General features: G+C 53.9%; 1 protein-coding gene across 2 annotated transcripts in view; it reads right to left on the bottom strand.

Annotated features, from left to right (window-relative positions):
- SHC3 (SHC adaptor protein 3) overlaps nt 1–14,047 on the bottom strand; it is a 125,669-nt gene extending 111,622 nt beyond the window's left edge. The window contains exon 1 of one of the 2 annotated variants that reach the window (XM_045575030.1): nt 13,305–14,047. In XM_045575030.1, coding sequence (XP_045430986.1) covers nt 13,305–13,733 — 429 coding nt within the window. In that variant the 5' untranslated portion in view covers nt 13,734–14,047. The remainder of the gene's footprint in view (nt 1–13,304) is intronic. The other variant, XM_036420093.2, reaches the window with a different exon arrangement.
- Nucleotides 14,048–15,197: the final 1,150 nt, after the last annotated feature.

Raw genomic sequence — 15,197 nt, 5'->3', positions numbered from 1 at the left:
AACAGAATTCCTGGGTCTGCTAATGATGCTCCTGACTTATGGCACAGCCTGTAGACTGAGTGGCTATGTCGTGCACGCCAGTCACAGAAACAGCAATTACCAAGCGGCTCTTCAGTGTTCATCACAGGCTGTCTCTCCAGGGAGGTCTCGGGAAGGATGGTTCCCCCCCTTTCCCACAGGGCATGGCCTTCTGGCAAACACAGGATGATTACCCTGAAAAAATGGACAACGGATTCATCCTGGGTTCTCGGGGGCCCAGCGCTGGGCATCTTGTAGGTTCCCACGGAGTGTGCATTAAATTGATGAAAAGAAAGATGAATCCACAGAGCCCTGGAGACCTTGAGGAGTGACTGCTAACTGCCCTCATGGGAGAGACAAGAGGGAGCAGATCCTGGTCTTGAGAGCTGACAGATTTCTAAGGTGGGACAGAGAGAGGGGCCCAGAGCGAAGGCCATAGGAGCAACTGGTTGAGGAAAACAAGTTGTTTCAGGCAGTGGAGTGTTGGGGATTGATGGTCCGGGAAGAAGCACAAACCAGGAAAGTTTGTGCCTCATGATGAGGAGTTTGGATTGCATCCCCAAAGTGAAACAAACAGAGCTTTTAATTAGAAAAATGAGATAAGTATTTTACATCGACAAATGATTCACCACATTAACAGGAAAAATATGAAAAATATATATTTATCTTACTATATGGTAAAAATAAATAAATAAATAAATAAATAAATAAATAAATAAAAATAAAAACCTTGAAAAAAATTCAACAATCATGCCAGACTTTTTTTTTTTTTTTAAATTTGGAAAACTAGGGTTGCAGGAATTTTTCTAACTTGTGCAAGTGCAAGTGTACATCATAGTAAATACCCTCCTCAATGGGTGAGTACGGGAGGCCTCTGTCACCGGGAGTGGAAAAGTGACCTTCCCCAATAAAATTATCTTTGTGGCCGAAACTGGTTTGGCTCAGGGGACAGAGCATCGGCCTGCGGACTGAAAGGTCCCAGGTTCGATTCCTGTCAAGGGCATGTACCTTGATTGTGCCCCAGTAGAGGGTGTGCAGGAGGCAGCTGGTTGATGTTTCTCTCTCATCGATGTTTCCAGCTCTCTATCCCTCTCTGTAAAAAAATCAATAAAATATATTTATTTTAAAAAATTATCTTTGTGCTCTAGATCCTGCCAAAGCCATAAGAACAGGATTAATATTAGTTAAACTTATTGTACACACAGGCCAAAATGTGTGCCAAAGAGGAAAGATGCACAGAGAATATTCGTTATTTTATTACCTGCACATCTAACAATAGGAAACGATTTGAAAAACTATTAGCACATCCATATATTTGAATATTAAGCAACTGCCAGAAAGGAATGTAGAACTGTAGTTGCTAATTTGAGAGATTTCCAAGTGAAAAGAGCAAGGCACAGAGCAATCCGTGTAGAACATTTTGCTTTGTGTAACAGAAAGAAGAAAAAAGATAAAAGGCAGGAAGAAAAAGAAAATATAAATAGCAAATGGTTAAGGAAGATTATTTCTGAAAGGAAGGAAATTAGACTTATTGGGAGCAGAGCTGAGGAGAAACTGTTTGCGACATTTCAGTAAAACCATATAATACTTTCCTCAAGTTTAAAAAGAAGAGTCGTTCCCATCGGAAGACCGGTTAGTTAACTGCGACAATCGCAGCCATAAATGATGGAAGTGTGAATCAGGACAAGAGAAAAGGAAAAGAAGAAAGACTTGAAACCCTGTTGATTAAAAACAAGTTAAGTGGTTGAGCAGATGTGACGGATTTAGGGGAAGGAGGTACGATGGCTCTGCAGTCCCGACTGTGGGAAGCAGGCGGACGGTGACCGGGAACTCAGACACGTGCAGGGGAAGGCGGTGAGTTCCCTCTGAGACATGCTTCATGTAAGGGCAGTGAAGCAGGGGGTGGGTGTTTCCCAGACAGGAAGGGATACAGATCTGGGCTCAACGTAAGCCACTGGCCTTTGGCCCAAGCCACCATCACCCCTCCTAACTGTCTCCTAATTGCCTCTATTTTCTCTGCTGCCTTTCCAATCTGTTCTCCACACAGAAGACAGACTAATCTTTTCAAAAGTCTCCAGTGGCTTCCCACTGCGTGTGCTTGGCACTGGCCTCCCTCCTAGGACGGCTAACGCAATTAGGCTTCCCCTAACGCAACACACTCCAGCCAGCCACACTGAACACTCAGCTCCCACTCCCTCCTGAAATGGACCCAAACACACATACTCATGCACTAACGCACCTGCACACCTGTTCCACCCGTCTTCCTGGATAATTCCCATGCATGATTTGGGGTTCCCTTTCGGCATCTCTGGAGAAGCCACCCCTGACTTCCGCCTCCCACCCCCAATGTGGTCCCCAGTTTCTTCTCTCCTCTGTCTCCCCCACCGACACCAAAGAGCGGGAAGCATGCCTACGTAATTCACCTTTGTCCCATCTCCTGGCTCCGGCCTCCTCCATAAACTCCACCACACTAGCTGAAATAACTGACCAGCATGTTAACAGGAATAAATTCCTGAGTGACGGCCTGGAGGGGTGAGACTGTCACAAACAATATGGAACCAGGAGTGAGAGGAGGAGAGGGTGCACACAGCCTGGGGAGGCGTCGCCAGGGCAGGTGCTGGAGCCGGGACACTGGGGCCAGCAGTGGGCACTGCAGAGGGGCAGGCAGAGGCCGAGGGGACGGGTTTAGATTTATCATTAGGGGAATGGAAGAATCTCTCCCAGTCCCCAGCCATTTATCCGAAGCCAGTTGCTGCATGTCTGCGTGATAGGAGAGGAAGTGAGTGAGGAAGAAAGCGGATGAGAGAGAAGAATGGGTGTGTGGAGGGAGGATGTGTAAGGTGCAGGAGACCTAAGGAGGAGGTCTAGCAAAATACATTATTACTTTTAAAAAGGTAATAAATACGTAAAACTGCACACTCCCTGTCCGGGAGGCATTTCACTGTCATCTCCACTCCACAACACTGGTTCTGCACGCCCTGCGCCAGGAGCGGGGCAGCGGGACTGGCACCCAGCACTGCGAGGATGAGGCTTCTGTCCACAGAGCCCGGCGCGAACTCGGCCGGCGCCCAGCCCTGCGTCCCCCACTCCCACCCGGGTGCACAGACCCGGTGGGAGTGGGGGCAGAGGGGCGGAGCCTTCCCTCCCGGCCATCACTTGATGAATCTTACCTTCTCCTCTCCCGTGAATAAATGAGATTCTACAAATAAGGTTTTACGTGTCCCAGGGTTGCTGCTTCCAGTGGGAAAATCGCAGCTCGGTTCCTTGGATGGTACAGCCACCACGGCCTCGCAAACAGCAAACCGTCCAAAAGCAGTGTCTCCAAGCCGAGGAGGGCTGGACGGGGCGGGGAAGGTGAGGCTCAGGGAGAGCCAGAGGCAGCCAAGCTCACAGTCACCGTGAGGCCGACTCCCGGGCGGGCCCCGCTGCAGCGTCGCGTGGTTCACGTGGACGTGGACAGCAGACGAGCTTTCCGGAATGTAGCTCAGGACACACCCCGTGCTCAGCGGCGGCTCCTCTGGCCAGGCCCGCCCCCCACCCTCCACCACCACCACCGCTCGCCACCCGAAGCCTGGCCCGTGAGAGGCCCAGCCCGGGCTGCTTCCATCTCTAGGAAGCAGCACTTGCTCCAGCCCCTGAGTCACTCTAGGTTTACAAACAGAAGCACACGTCAAACCCCCTTTAAAACCCATGAGAGCAAACCTTAAACCCAGGAGCTGCCTCTGTAAATTATGACTTACAGATAGGAAAACAGCTCCTGGCTGTTCCCTCCAGCGGTAACTCACCGAATCTAGAAACACCTGTCTCCGTCCGGGGCCTGTCCCTGGCTGAGCTCCGATCACAGGCACAGACAGGAGCCAAATGTCCCACCAGGGCCGCTCCGCCCTGGCTGACAACCTCAGATGTGGGGCCGCATTCAGGGAGGCACAGGGGCTGCCACTCCAAGCCCCTCAAACCCTCGCCACCCTCGCCCCGTATCTCCTTGTGAGCAGGGGTCATAGTTCATCTGTCTCACGCCCTGGGCCCCTCGTTCACTGTCCGCCCGAAGTGAACCTAAACGAACGTTTGAGGGATTTTTAAATGTTTCCCCATGGGGTGCCCACGGGAGAGACTCCTGCAGGCCGGCTGTTTCCTAGCTTCCGTCCCTGTCTCCACTATTCCAGGGACTCTGAGTCTCCACAGCGTTTGGGGTAATCTGGTGATCACTCTGGATACGACTCCAAAAGAGGGTGCATACACTTGTGATGGTTCATGCCAGGTGTCAGCGTGGCTGAGTTAAACCAGCAGACTGAGCTCAGCAGATCACACTCCCAGAGCAGTGAGCCTGGCCCGCTCAGCCCAAGGCCTGACTAGAACACAGGCTGACCTTCCCTCAAGGTCAAGAATTCTCCCTCCCTAACGGCCTTCCCGCTGAGATAAGGCCTTTCCCTGCCTCCAGACTCAAACGGAAACAGGGGCTCCTCCTGGGTCTTGAGCCTGCACACCCTGAGGCTTAGCAGCCCCCATCACCATGAGAACAATCCTTCAGAGCAAATCTCTCTTTTTTTTAATATATTTTATTGATTTTTTACAGAGAGGAAGGGAGAGGGATAGAGAGTTAGAAACATCCATGAGAGAGAAACATTGATCAGCTGCCTCCTGTACACCCCTTGCTGGGGATGTGCCTACAACCAAGGTACATGCCCTTGAGCAGAATCAAACCTGGGACCCTTCAGTCTGCAGGCCGACACTTCATCCACTGAGCCAAACCGGTTAGGGCCAGAGCAAATCTCTTCTACACAGATGCACCCTCTATGGCTTCTTCGTCTGAAGAACCCGGATGGTATCTGCTGTTAAAGTAACCTGGGAGGACAGCCACTCTGAAAGGATGGCCTTGGTGCTAGAGGGGCGCCTGGGCCAGGAGGGAGGGGGACCCAGTGGAGACTGAGCAGGTGAGGCTCCCACCTGTCACCCTGGGCTGCCAGTGTCATCACCTCTGACATCACCGCTGACATCACCTCAGGCTGCCAGTGTCATCACCTCTGACATCACCTCAGGCTGCCAGTGTCATCACCTCTGACATCACCTCAGGCTGCCAGTGTCATCACCTCTGACATCACCTCAGGCTGCCAGAGTCATCACCTCTGACATCACCTCTGACATCACCTCAGGCTGCCAGTGTCATCACCTCTGACATCACCTCAGGCTGCCAGAGTCATCACCTCTGACATCACCTCAGGCTGCCAGTGTCATCACCTCTGACATCACCTTATGCTGCCAGTGTCATCACCGCTGACATCACCTCTGTCATCACCTCAGGCTGCCAGTGTCATCACTGCTGACATCACCTCAGGCTGCCAGTGTCATCACTGCTGACAGCACCTCAGGCTGCCAGTGTCATCACCGCTGACATCACCTCAGGCTGCCAGTGTCATCACTGCTGACATCACCTCAGGCTGCCAGTGTCATCACCGCTGACCAGGTGCCCCGCCTCCTCCAGCACTCCAGGGACTCCGAGCCTCAAGGGCCTGGGAGCCCACAGCGCTGCGCTGCCATGTCTGGAACTGCTGTTAAGCCCAATCTGCAACGTATTCATCAAAAACTCGAGCTCTGTCCGGGCACTGAGACAGAAGGCCCCCTGAGCCCTGCACAATTTGGGGAGGCAGGGGTGCAGAAGGGGTGCTGATGCCATAAACCAACCCCTGATGAAGCTGGGTGCAGGGTGCCTGCAGGCTCTGGACCATTCTCATTGACTTTGATGGTTATATGTTTTGTATGCTGCATGCATGTTTGAAAAATCTCCATAGCCAATGTTTACATTTTATAAAGGAAGGTTTACTAAAGAACCAGCGGGTGACATTGTAAGTGTGCCGGACTGCAAAGCACGAGGAGGCGGACAGGCAGAGTCTGGCGCTAGAGTCAGGGCAGTGGGTCCATCCTGGCACGGGTCCCAGCCTCCCAGGCTGTTCCTCTCGCCATTCCTACCGCACAGGAAGGACTCGGTGCTGGGGCGATGCCTGTTCACCCCCACACCGTCCCCAGGCCCGGGGGCAGGCTCTGCTCCCGCTGACAGGCTGTGGGACAGGCTGAGCAGCAGCTTTCTGCTGGGAGCTCAGAGGGTCTTCGCTGAGACCAGGGCAAGGAGATGAGAGGGGAAGCGCCCAGCTCTGCGGGCAAAGGCTCCTCAGGACCCAGCATGGCACGGCCAGTGGACAGTGTGCACACACCGTCCTCCTGCCCAAGGGGACCTGTCCCGGAGGCCGGCTCCTCACTCACACACACACACACACACACACACACACACACACACACCTGTCCCCGGAGGCCGGCTCCTCTCACACACACACACACACACACACACACCTGTCCCCGGAGGCCGGCTCCTCACACACACACACACACACACACACACCTGTCCCCAGAGGCCGGCTCCTCACACACACACACACACACACACACACACACCTGTCCCCGGAGGCTGGCTCCTCACTCACACTCACACCTCACACACACACACACACACACACACACACACACACACCTGTCCCCGGAGGCCGGCTCCTCTCTCTCACACACACACACACACACACACACACACACAAACACACACACACCTGTCCCCAGAGGCCGGCTCCTCACACACACACACACACACACCTGTCCCCGGAGGCCGGCTCCTCACTCACACTCACACCTCACACACACACACACACACACACACACACACACACCTGTCCCCGGAGGCCGGCTCCTCTCACACACACACACACCTGTCTACATAGGCCAGCTCCTCACACACACACACACACACATACACCTGTCCCCGGAGTCCGGCTCCTCTCACACACACACACACACACACACACACACCTGTCCCCGGAGGCCGGCTCCTCACACACACACACACACACACACACACACACACCTGTCCCCGGAGGCCGGCTCCTCACACACACACACACACACACACACACACACACACCTGTCTCCGGAGGTCAGCTCCTCACACACACACACACACACACACACACACACACACCTGTCTCCGGAGGCCAGCTCCTCACTCACACACACACACACACACACACACTTGTCTCCAGAGGCCAGCTCCTCACTCACACACACACACTCACACGCACACTCACACGCACACTCACACACACTCACAAACACCCTCACACACACACACACACACACCTGTCTCCGGAGGCCGGCTCCTCACACACTCACACACACACACACACCTGTCCCCGGAGGCCAGCTCCTCACTCACACACACACACTCACACGCACACTCACACACACTCACAAACACCCTCACACACACACACACACCTGTCTCCGGAGGCCGGCTCCTCACTCACACACACACACTCACACACACACACTCACACGCACACTCACACACACACACACACACACACACACACACCTGTCCCCGGAGGCCAGCTCCTCACTCACACACACACACTCACACACACACACTCACACGCACACTCACACACACACACACACACACACACCTGTCTCCGGAGGCCAGCTCCTCACTCACACACACACACTCACACGCACACTCACACACACACACACACACGCACACACACACACACACTCACACACACACACACACACACACGTGGAGAGCAGCCTGCTTTCACTGCTCAGCCAGCAGGTGGGCACGGCCATCGCTCTGGGGGAAGCGGCGGGGCCTGGGTCACGCGCTTTCCGCTGGGCCAGGTGAAGGGGCAGTTCTTCTACAGACAAGAACCGGGCCATGATGCTCAGAGGTTTTGTCATATTTGCAACACAAAAAGCAATCCTATTCAGCACATCACCCAGACTGCCAAGCAGTCCGCGTGAATGGGCTTGACACAGCGGGTTTGGGTGAGCCAGAGTGAAGAGAGGCTCCTTCGAGGGCGTTCGCTTGGGAAGCAGCACCTTTGGGTGACACCAGGAGGCTCCGGATCTGAGGTGGGCGGCACATGAACAGCGAGCTCTGGCGTTTTTCTCAGGAAGCTGTGGCTTGGAGGGTTTCGCCTATTCCCATCCTGCCAAGGGCACCGGGGACCCGATGATAAGGTGAGGCCCAGCTCCCTCACCTCTCAGCTCTCCCTTCTTCCGGATCCCAGGTTCCCCACACTTTCCTGCAGGAGCCCAGGATCATAGCTGGCGGACGAGCTGTGCAGCCGCAAGGCCAGGCGGAGCCAGCTAGGCCAGGACTCACAGAGGCACCAGCTACCTCCCGCCGCCCAGGCCAGTGACGGAGGGAAAATGCCAGAAGGGAAGCTCTCACCCCATGCCCCGTGCCCAAGCTATGCAGAGCGTGCCCCGCCTCCTCGCAGCACTGCTGGGGCCGCGGGGTCAGTGCAGGGGGTTTGAGCAGACAAGAAAGGCAGCCACTGGTCCTCTCCTGCCAGATCCTGCCACCAGCTTTCCCATTCCCAGGTGTTGCCTACATAATATTTATCCCAAGCACGGCCTGCACTCAGGAGCAGAGAGTTACTTTCAGAGGATTAGCGTTTCAACAGCAGCTTATCTTTCAGAATTATTTTCTCTTAAGCTTGAATAGAAAAGAAATGGATGATATAATCAGGTATTCTAATATGGCATTTGCGATTTTCTAACAAGAAAGAAAAAAGTACCCAGCCAGTGTGGCTCAGTGGTTGAGTCGACCTATGAACCAGGAGATCATGGTTCGATTCCCAGTCAGGGCACATGCCCAGGTTAAGGCTCCGTCCTTAGCGTGGGCCATGAAGGAAACAGCTAATCAATGATTTTCATCATCGAGCTTTCTATCTCTCCCTCTCCCTTCCTCTCTGAAATCAATTTTAAAAATTTTTCAAAAAGAAAGAAAATAGTAACAGTGCAATCATGACAAGTTGTTCATGTGTGTGGTGAAAGGAGTGTATGTGGGGGAGTGTAGGGTTGTAGGGAGCATGGTGTGTGTGTATGTGTATGGTCTGTGGCATATATGGGGTGTGTATGGTGTAAGTGTGTGTTAGGGTATGTGATATATGTATGTGTATATTTGTGTGATATGTGTGCTATGTGTAAGGTGTGATGTGTGCATGTTACAGTGTGTGGCATGTATGGTATGTGTGGTGCATGTGTGTGTTGTAGGTGTGTGATGTATGTATGTTTGCATTGTGTGGTATGTGTGTGCTGTGTTTGTATAGTGTGGTGTGTGTGTGATATTTCCAGATCAAATTAATAATTCTGTCTATTAATCTCAAAGGAATGTTTTAAACTGTTTTTCAAACCATTTGGACAATATTTACATGTAAGTCATCCATATTATGAGAGTTTTCAATAATTTTAAGAAAAAAGTCAACTCTTAAAATTCTACTTTACATCAAGAAATGCTTTTTAAATCTATAATTAAAATAATTGTTAATATCCCACCATAACAGTACATCCAGGCTGTCTTGGAATAATTTTCTGACGACTGTTTAGTGTGGCTTCTGCTCACAGTTATGGAAGGAATGTGGTGCTAAGAAAAGGAGATTTAAGATACTTTTCTAGACACGGAGGCAAGTGTCTATAAAAATGAAAACTATAAAAAAGAATAAATACGTTTTAGAGTAAGTGCAGCTTATAAAGACCATCTACAGAGAGCAATAGAACATTTATAAATGTTTTTTATACCACCCTAATATCATCAGATTCACAAATGAAAAAAAATAAAATAATTTTTAAAGAGTTCTTAAGAGCAAGGCCATCTTTCCTAAAGAAGAGCAATCAGCACGGCAGGAACGAGTGCCCTGGGGTTTGATGGGTTAATTCCTGGGAACAGCTGTGGCGGGCTGTCCGGGGACGGGGCTGTCCAGGGACGGCAGGCTGCAGGCTGTGGACCAGAGCACACCCTCTCTCCCTCCGCTGATGGCTCCGGGAGCACCAGCCGCACCTCTCACACGGCCTCGATTCCCCCCCTGAGCACTCCCGTCGGTCCTAAGTCTGGTCACTTCTTACCCTGTTTTGCGTGTGGTGTGGTGTGCTGTGATATAAAAAGCCCTTCTTTTGGGGACCCCCAGCACTGAGGGCTCACCCTGTGCATCCCGCAGTGTCGCCTTCCATTAGGCAGGGTCAAGGCTGAACCTCAAGACCATGCCCATCTTCAGACAGCTTTTACCTCTGCAGTGGCCACCCTTAAGACCTGACCGCCAGCTGCTCATGGCTCTCGCCTTCTGTGCCCTGTGATGTGCATGCGTGGCTGCATGTGGTGTGTGTGGTGCCCCTGAATATTGCCTTGAAACTTGCTAAAGACCAGCTGCAGCCCCATGGGCACCGGGGGTCCTAGCCAGCTTGGGTTCTCGGGCAATAGAATTTGAAAGTGAGCAGCAGCATAACGAATACTTTGTATTTCTGTCAGCTCTCTGGTACAAGTTTAAAATAGTTCCCAAATGGAATTGTAATGAAAACATTCATTCTTCTTTGTGGCTGGATTTTCCTTTCCTGTCTGGCAACATTTTCTTGTTCTTTCCCTTCAAGTTACCAAAAGAAAAAGCCAGTGTCAGGTGCGGTGGGTGGCTGGGGTGGGGGTACAAAGGTACAAACCTGGAGGTTGTGTGTGTCCAACCTTCCTCGTTTGCGTGACCATCAGCCACAGGCTCAAGTGGTGGCATGAAGGGCAGCAACTCGCTCTAAGCTTGAATCCTACTGCTGCTCAGGAGGCTCGTCCACTCTAACCCTTAGCTTCTCCACCTGAATACCCTCTGCTCTTCAATAGATGATCCACGCCTTCCAGACCTCGTGTTTTACAGTTCCTACTTTCATGTAACTGAATTAAGTTGAAATATTTTGGAATACTAAATCTATGTTTAATATCCTAAAATTGTAAGCAGGTATTTCTATGAGTGAGAACTATGCTTAGACAGCACATGAATTTTCCAGGAAACTGAAAATCATTTGGGGGTTTTGTTCAATTTAGAAATAAATTTAAATCAAGAATAATAGCTCTGGCAGGTTTGGCTCAGTGGATAGAGCTGTCGTCCTTCGGACTGAAGGGTCCCGGGTTCCATTCTGGTCAAGGGCACATGCCTGGGCTGTAGGCTTGATCCCCAGTAAGGGGCGTGCAGTGCAGAAGGCACCAATCAATGATTCTCTCTCATCATTGATGTTTCTATCTCTCTCCCTCTCCCTTCCTCTCTGAAATCACTAAAAATATATTTTTTAAAAAGAATAATAATGATAAGTTCTCTCCCAAACCCTAAGCCTTTGGTTTATACAACTGATGTGCAGTGAGGTTGAAAGATGGCACTTTGTATCTACCAGGGATCTTTACAAGCAAAGATGCCAACTATTCACAAACCACAAGACTAAATGAAGGCGCTTTCTTTTCAGTTTTGTGATTTTTTTTCAGGATGTTCCTGGTTGTACTAATAGATCAACATGGGCGATGTGGAAATGTGTGCCGACAGGGGCTCCAGGGCCACATGAACCAGGCATGTGCGTGTTTGGCCTTTGCTGTGAGATCTCAGAGCTCTCCAGAGCAACCTGAGCCTATCTCCCCCTGATGCCACTGATCACCACTGAGGATGGACCAGGCGAGGACACGCGCACCGTCCAGACACACGGGCAGCCAGGTCACTGCAGCCCTTTGGCTGAGGCAGGACAAGGCAGACTCAGCTCCCTACCTATTTCAGTACCGGCTGCCGGGGTGTCTCACCTACAGCCACCGCATGGGCCGGCAGGGCGCTGGTCTTACATGTGGGTCGTCACTGCTCAGTCACAACTGACATTTACAGCTGGAAGTCGGCCTTCGTCTGTTCACCTTCTCTCTTCATACAGCGAGAGCAAAGCCCTCAGCCAAGATGAATGATTTTTTTTTTTAAAGGCAAAAGTTTGAGAATTTTCCCTCCACTTGAAAACTACCCTTTCCATTCAACATGATAGATACATAAAGCTTCGCCTGGTTGATCTATTTTAACTGTAGCTTTTTTTTTTTTTTTTGAGATAGCAATTATACTAATATACAGGAAGTAAAATATTCCAGGTATCACTGCTTAAACTCAAAGTTGCCTGGGCACTTTGTTTGGTTTTGTTTTTTGCTTGGCTTGGTTATATATGTTAAAGAAGAACTACAAAGAAAAATCTTTCCTCCTATAACAAATTCAACCATATGTGCATATTTTATGCTGATCTGCGTGCCTTTTGTAAAGCATATTAACCAGTTTGCAAAGCTACTAGTCAGATGAAGATAAATTAAAAAGCAGCTTTTGAGGCCCATTTTTAACGTTGATGATCACATTCCTTTTCGGTGCTTTTTAGATAATTAAAGATAATCCACAAAGTAACCGTTTCTTTTAATATTTTGGTTCCAAAACTACCAAGAGACATTTCACTTGCAGTTGTGATTTGTTGAATTTTTAAGCCAGCTCTGTTGCCAGCACCCGCAGAGGAGGCAGCCTGCGGGTTCTCAGGGGGCAGCACCTGGGGAAGATCTGTGTCTCCCTTCTCTTTAAATAAAAAGTCGTGCCTGGGTGACCAGGCTGAAATAATGCACCCCTGCCCACTCCGGGGCCTGGAGATCTGCCCGAATGTGGCCACCCCTTTGCAAGAGTGGGCAGGCCAGGGCGTCTGTGCAGGTACTTGTTACTTCAACACCACAAGATACTTGCCTAAGAGAGGGCTTTTATAGCCACATAGGACACCGTTCATAATTCTTTGTGTCGGAGGGAAATCTTCCCAGATGCTGCCGCTCAGCCCTCTCATTTGTTTAGCTGGAAGGCTTGGGGGGGGGGGGGGGGGTAGGGGGTGGTGACAGCCCCAAATTTCCCTTCTGCTATAAACCAAAACCTTTCGGTATAATGCGAGGCAGACACCAAAGAAAGCCTCGCTGGGTGAGAAAGTGCAGCCTGTCTTATGTAAAGCGAGACAGCACTCGCCTGCGCCACGAGGGCTGGGAATGCTGGCCCGGAGCGAACCAGCCCCTGCTGCCCGGGCAGGCACACAGAGGCCGGGCCACCCAGCTCTCCCCGGGGTGCTCACCGCGTCCTGGGTGGGCCTGGCGCCCAGTTCCAGGCACAGAGCCCGCCAGAGGGGCCCTGGCCCGACACCTGGCACAGCGAGGGGTGAGGCTGTGCCAGGGAGGTGCGGCCAAAGGAAACCGGGGCAGAGCGAAGTCACCGATTTTAAACCTCCTCCCGGCCCATTCGCCTGCTGTGCCGGTGCCGCGGCCAGGAGAGCCCGCGGAGAAGGAGGCGCACCCCCGGCCCGCAGGCGACCCCCCTCCCCCGGGGCGGACCGCCCGCGCCCGCCTCCCCCCCCCCCCGGCCCGCACCCGCCTCCCCCCTGCGGCCCGCACCCACCTTGGCGGCGTAGGTGACTCCGGCGCCCAGCACCTGGTCGCGGGCGGGGGGCGCACGGGGCGGCTGGTGCCCGGGCAGGCCCCTCCCGGCGGTGCGCGGGGCCGGGCCGCGGGGCGCGGGGGGCGCGGGGTCCGGGGCGGCCAGGCTGGGCGCGCTGCTGCTGCCCGAGAGCCGCGCGCCCCGGCCCCCGGCCGCCCCCCGGCCGCGCAGGCCCGAGCCGGCCAGTCTCAGGTGGGACACCCTGTGGAGCAGGTGGCCCAGGCTGCCCGCGCCATCGCCTCCGGGCGCCGGGCGGGGCGCCGCCGCCGGGACCTTGCCGCCGCCGCTGGCCGCCAGGCTGTGCAGAAGGTCATCGGCCGAGGCCACCGAGTCGTTCCTGAAGCGGCTGTACTTGGCGCGGGGAAGCATGCCCCCCGCGGGCTCCCGCATCCCCGGCGCTGCGGGGGCGGGCTCCGCGGCCCGGGCAGACTCGGCGCCCAGACGGCTCGGGGCCCGCGGGGCGGCGGGTCCGGGGGGCGGGCGGCGGGGCGCCGGGCTCCCCCCCTAACGCCCGGCGCCGCCGCGGCCGCGCAGCCCGCACCCCGAGCCCGGCTGCCCTGGGCGGCTCTCGCGCTTCGCCAAAGTCATAGTTTCCTCCCGGAGCGCCCGGCGACTCCCGGGCTGCTCCCTGCGGAAGCGTGACTCCCCGAGCGGAGCCCCTTCGCCACAAGGCGCGCTGCGATCACTTCCTGCGGGAAAGAGAGAGAACAAGGAGCCACATACACCCACCAGCGCTAGAGCCAATCAGTTCCCACATCTCCCTCTTCTGCCTCCCCAGGTCCTTCACCCAGCCTCTCCCTCTCCCGCCTCCCCAGATCCTTCTCCCAGCCTCTCCCTCTCCCGCCTCCCCAGATCCTTCTCCCCAGATCCTTCTCCCAGCCTCTCCCTCTCCCGCCTCCCCAGATCCTTCTCCCCAGATCCTTCTCCCCAGCCTCTCCCTCTCCCACCTCCCCAGATCCTTCTCCCCAGATCCTTCTCCCAGCCTCTCCCTCTCCCGCCTCCCCAGATCCTTCTCCCAGCCTCTCCCTCTCCCGCTTCCCCAGATCCTTCTCCCAGCCTCTCCCTCTCCCGCCTCCCCAGATCCTTCTCCCCAGATCCTTCTCCCAGCCTCTCCCTCTCCCGCCTCCCCAGATCCTTCTCCCCAGATCCTTCTCCCAGCCTCTCCCTCTCCCGCCTCCCCAGATCCTTCTCCCCAGATCCTTCTCCCAGCCTCTCCCTCTCCCGCCTCCCCAGATCCTTCTCCCCAGATCCTTCTCCCAGCCTCTCCCTCTCCCGCCTCCCCATTCTCCAGAGGGGAGCCCAGAAGAACCAGGCTCCTCGGATGGGCAGAGGAACTTTCGGAGGCCCAGCCCCTGTGCCAGGCTCTCCCCCAGCCCCCTGAGCGAGCCTGCGGATTCTGCGTTAAAATGTGACGAAGCTTTTTAAGAAGCAGTTGTCCAGAGGATACTCATGAATTCCGATTTGGAAAGCAAGCAGGAACTGTTACATAGCAAAATAAAAGCAAAAGAGAAATACTCACTCCCAAGTGAACATAAAACACCGGTTTTCTGGGTTTTCCTTTTCAAATCCACAATGCAGCAGTGACAAGTGTCTTTGTGGCGAGGCGGTCTCCAAAAGGAGCAGGAAAGGAGGTCTGCGTGTGAACCTGTGCGCAGGGCGGTGCGGACCCGCCCCTGCGGGTGTGCGCGGTCTGCGGCCGCCTGAGTCCCAAACCTGCCGCCCAAGACGAGACGCGGCTCTCCTGTGAGGGCAGCAGGCTCCTGAGCCCCTCCAGAGGGCTGTGCTGGGGCTGTATTCCAGCTGAGTGTGCTCAGTGTCCTCAGCTGGGCTGCAGCCTACAGAGGGGGTTGGGGG

This window comes from Pipistrellus kuhlii, unplaced genomic scaffold (genome assembly GCF_014108245.1).
Source record: "Pipistrellus kuhlii isolate mPipKuh1 unplaced genomic scaffold, mPipKuh1.p scaffold_m20_p_61, whole genome shotgun sequence".
Lineage (NCBI taxonomy): Eukaryota > Metazoa > Chordata > Mammalia > Chiroptera > Vespertilionidae > Pipistrellus > Pipistrellus kuhlii.
This window is presented reverse-complemented; position numbering and strand designations above follow the sequence as displayed.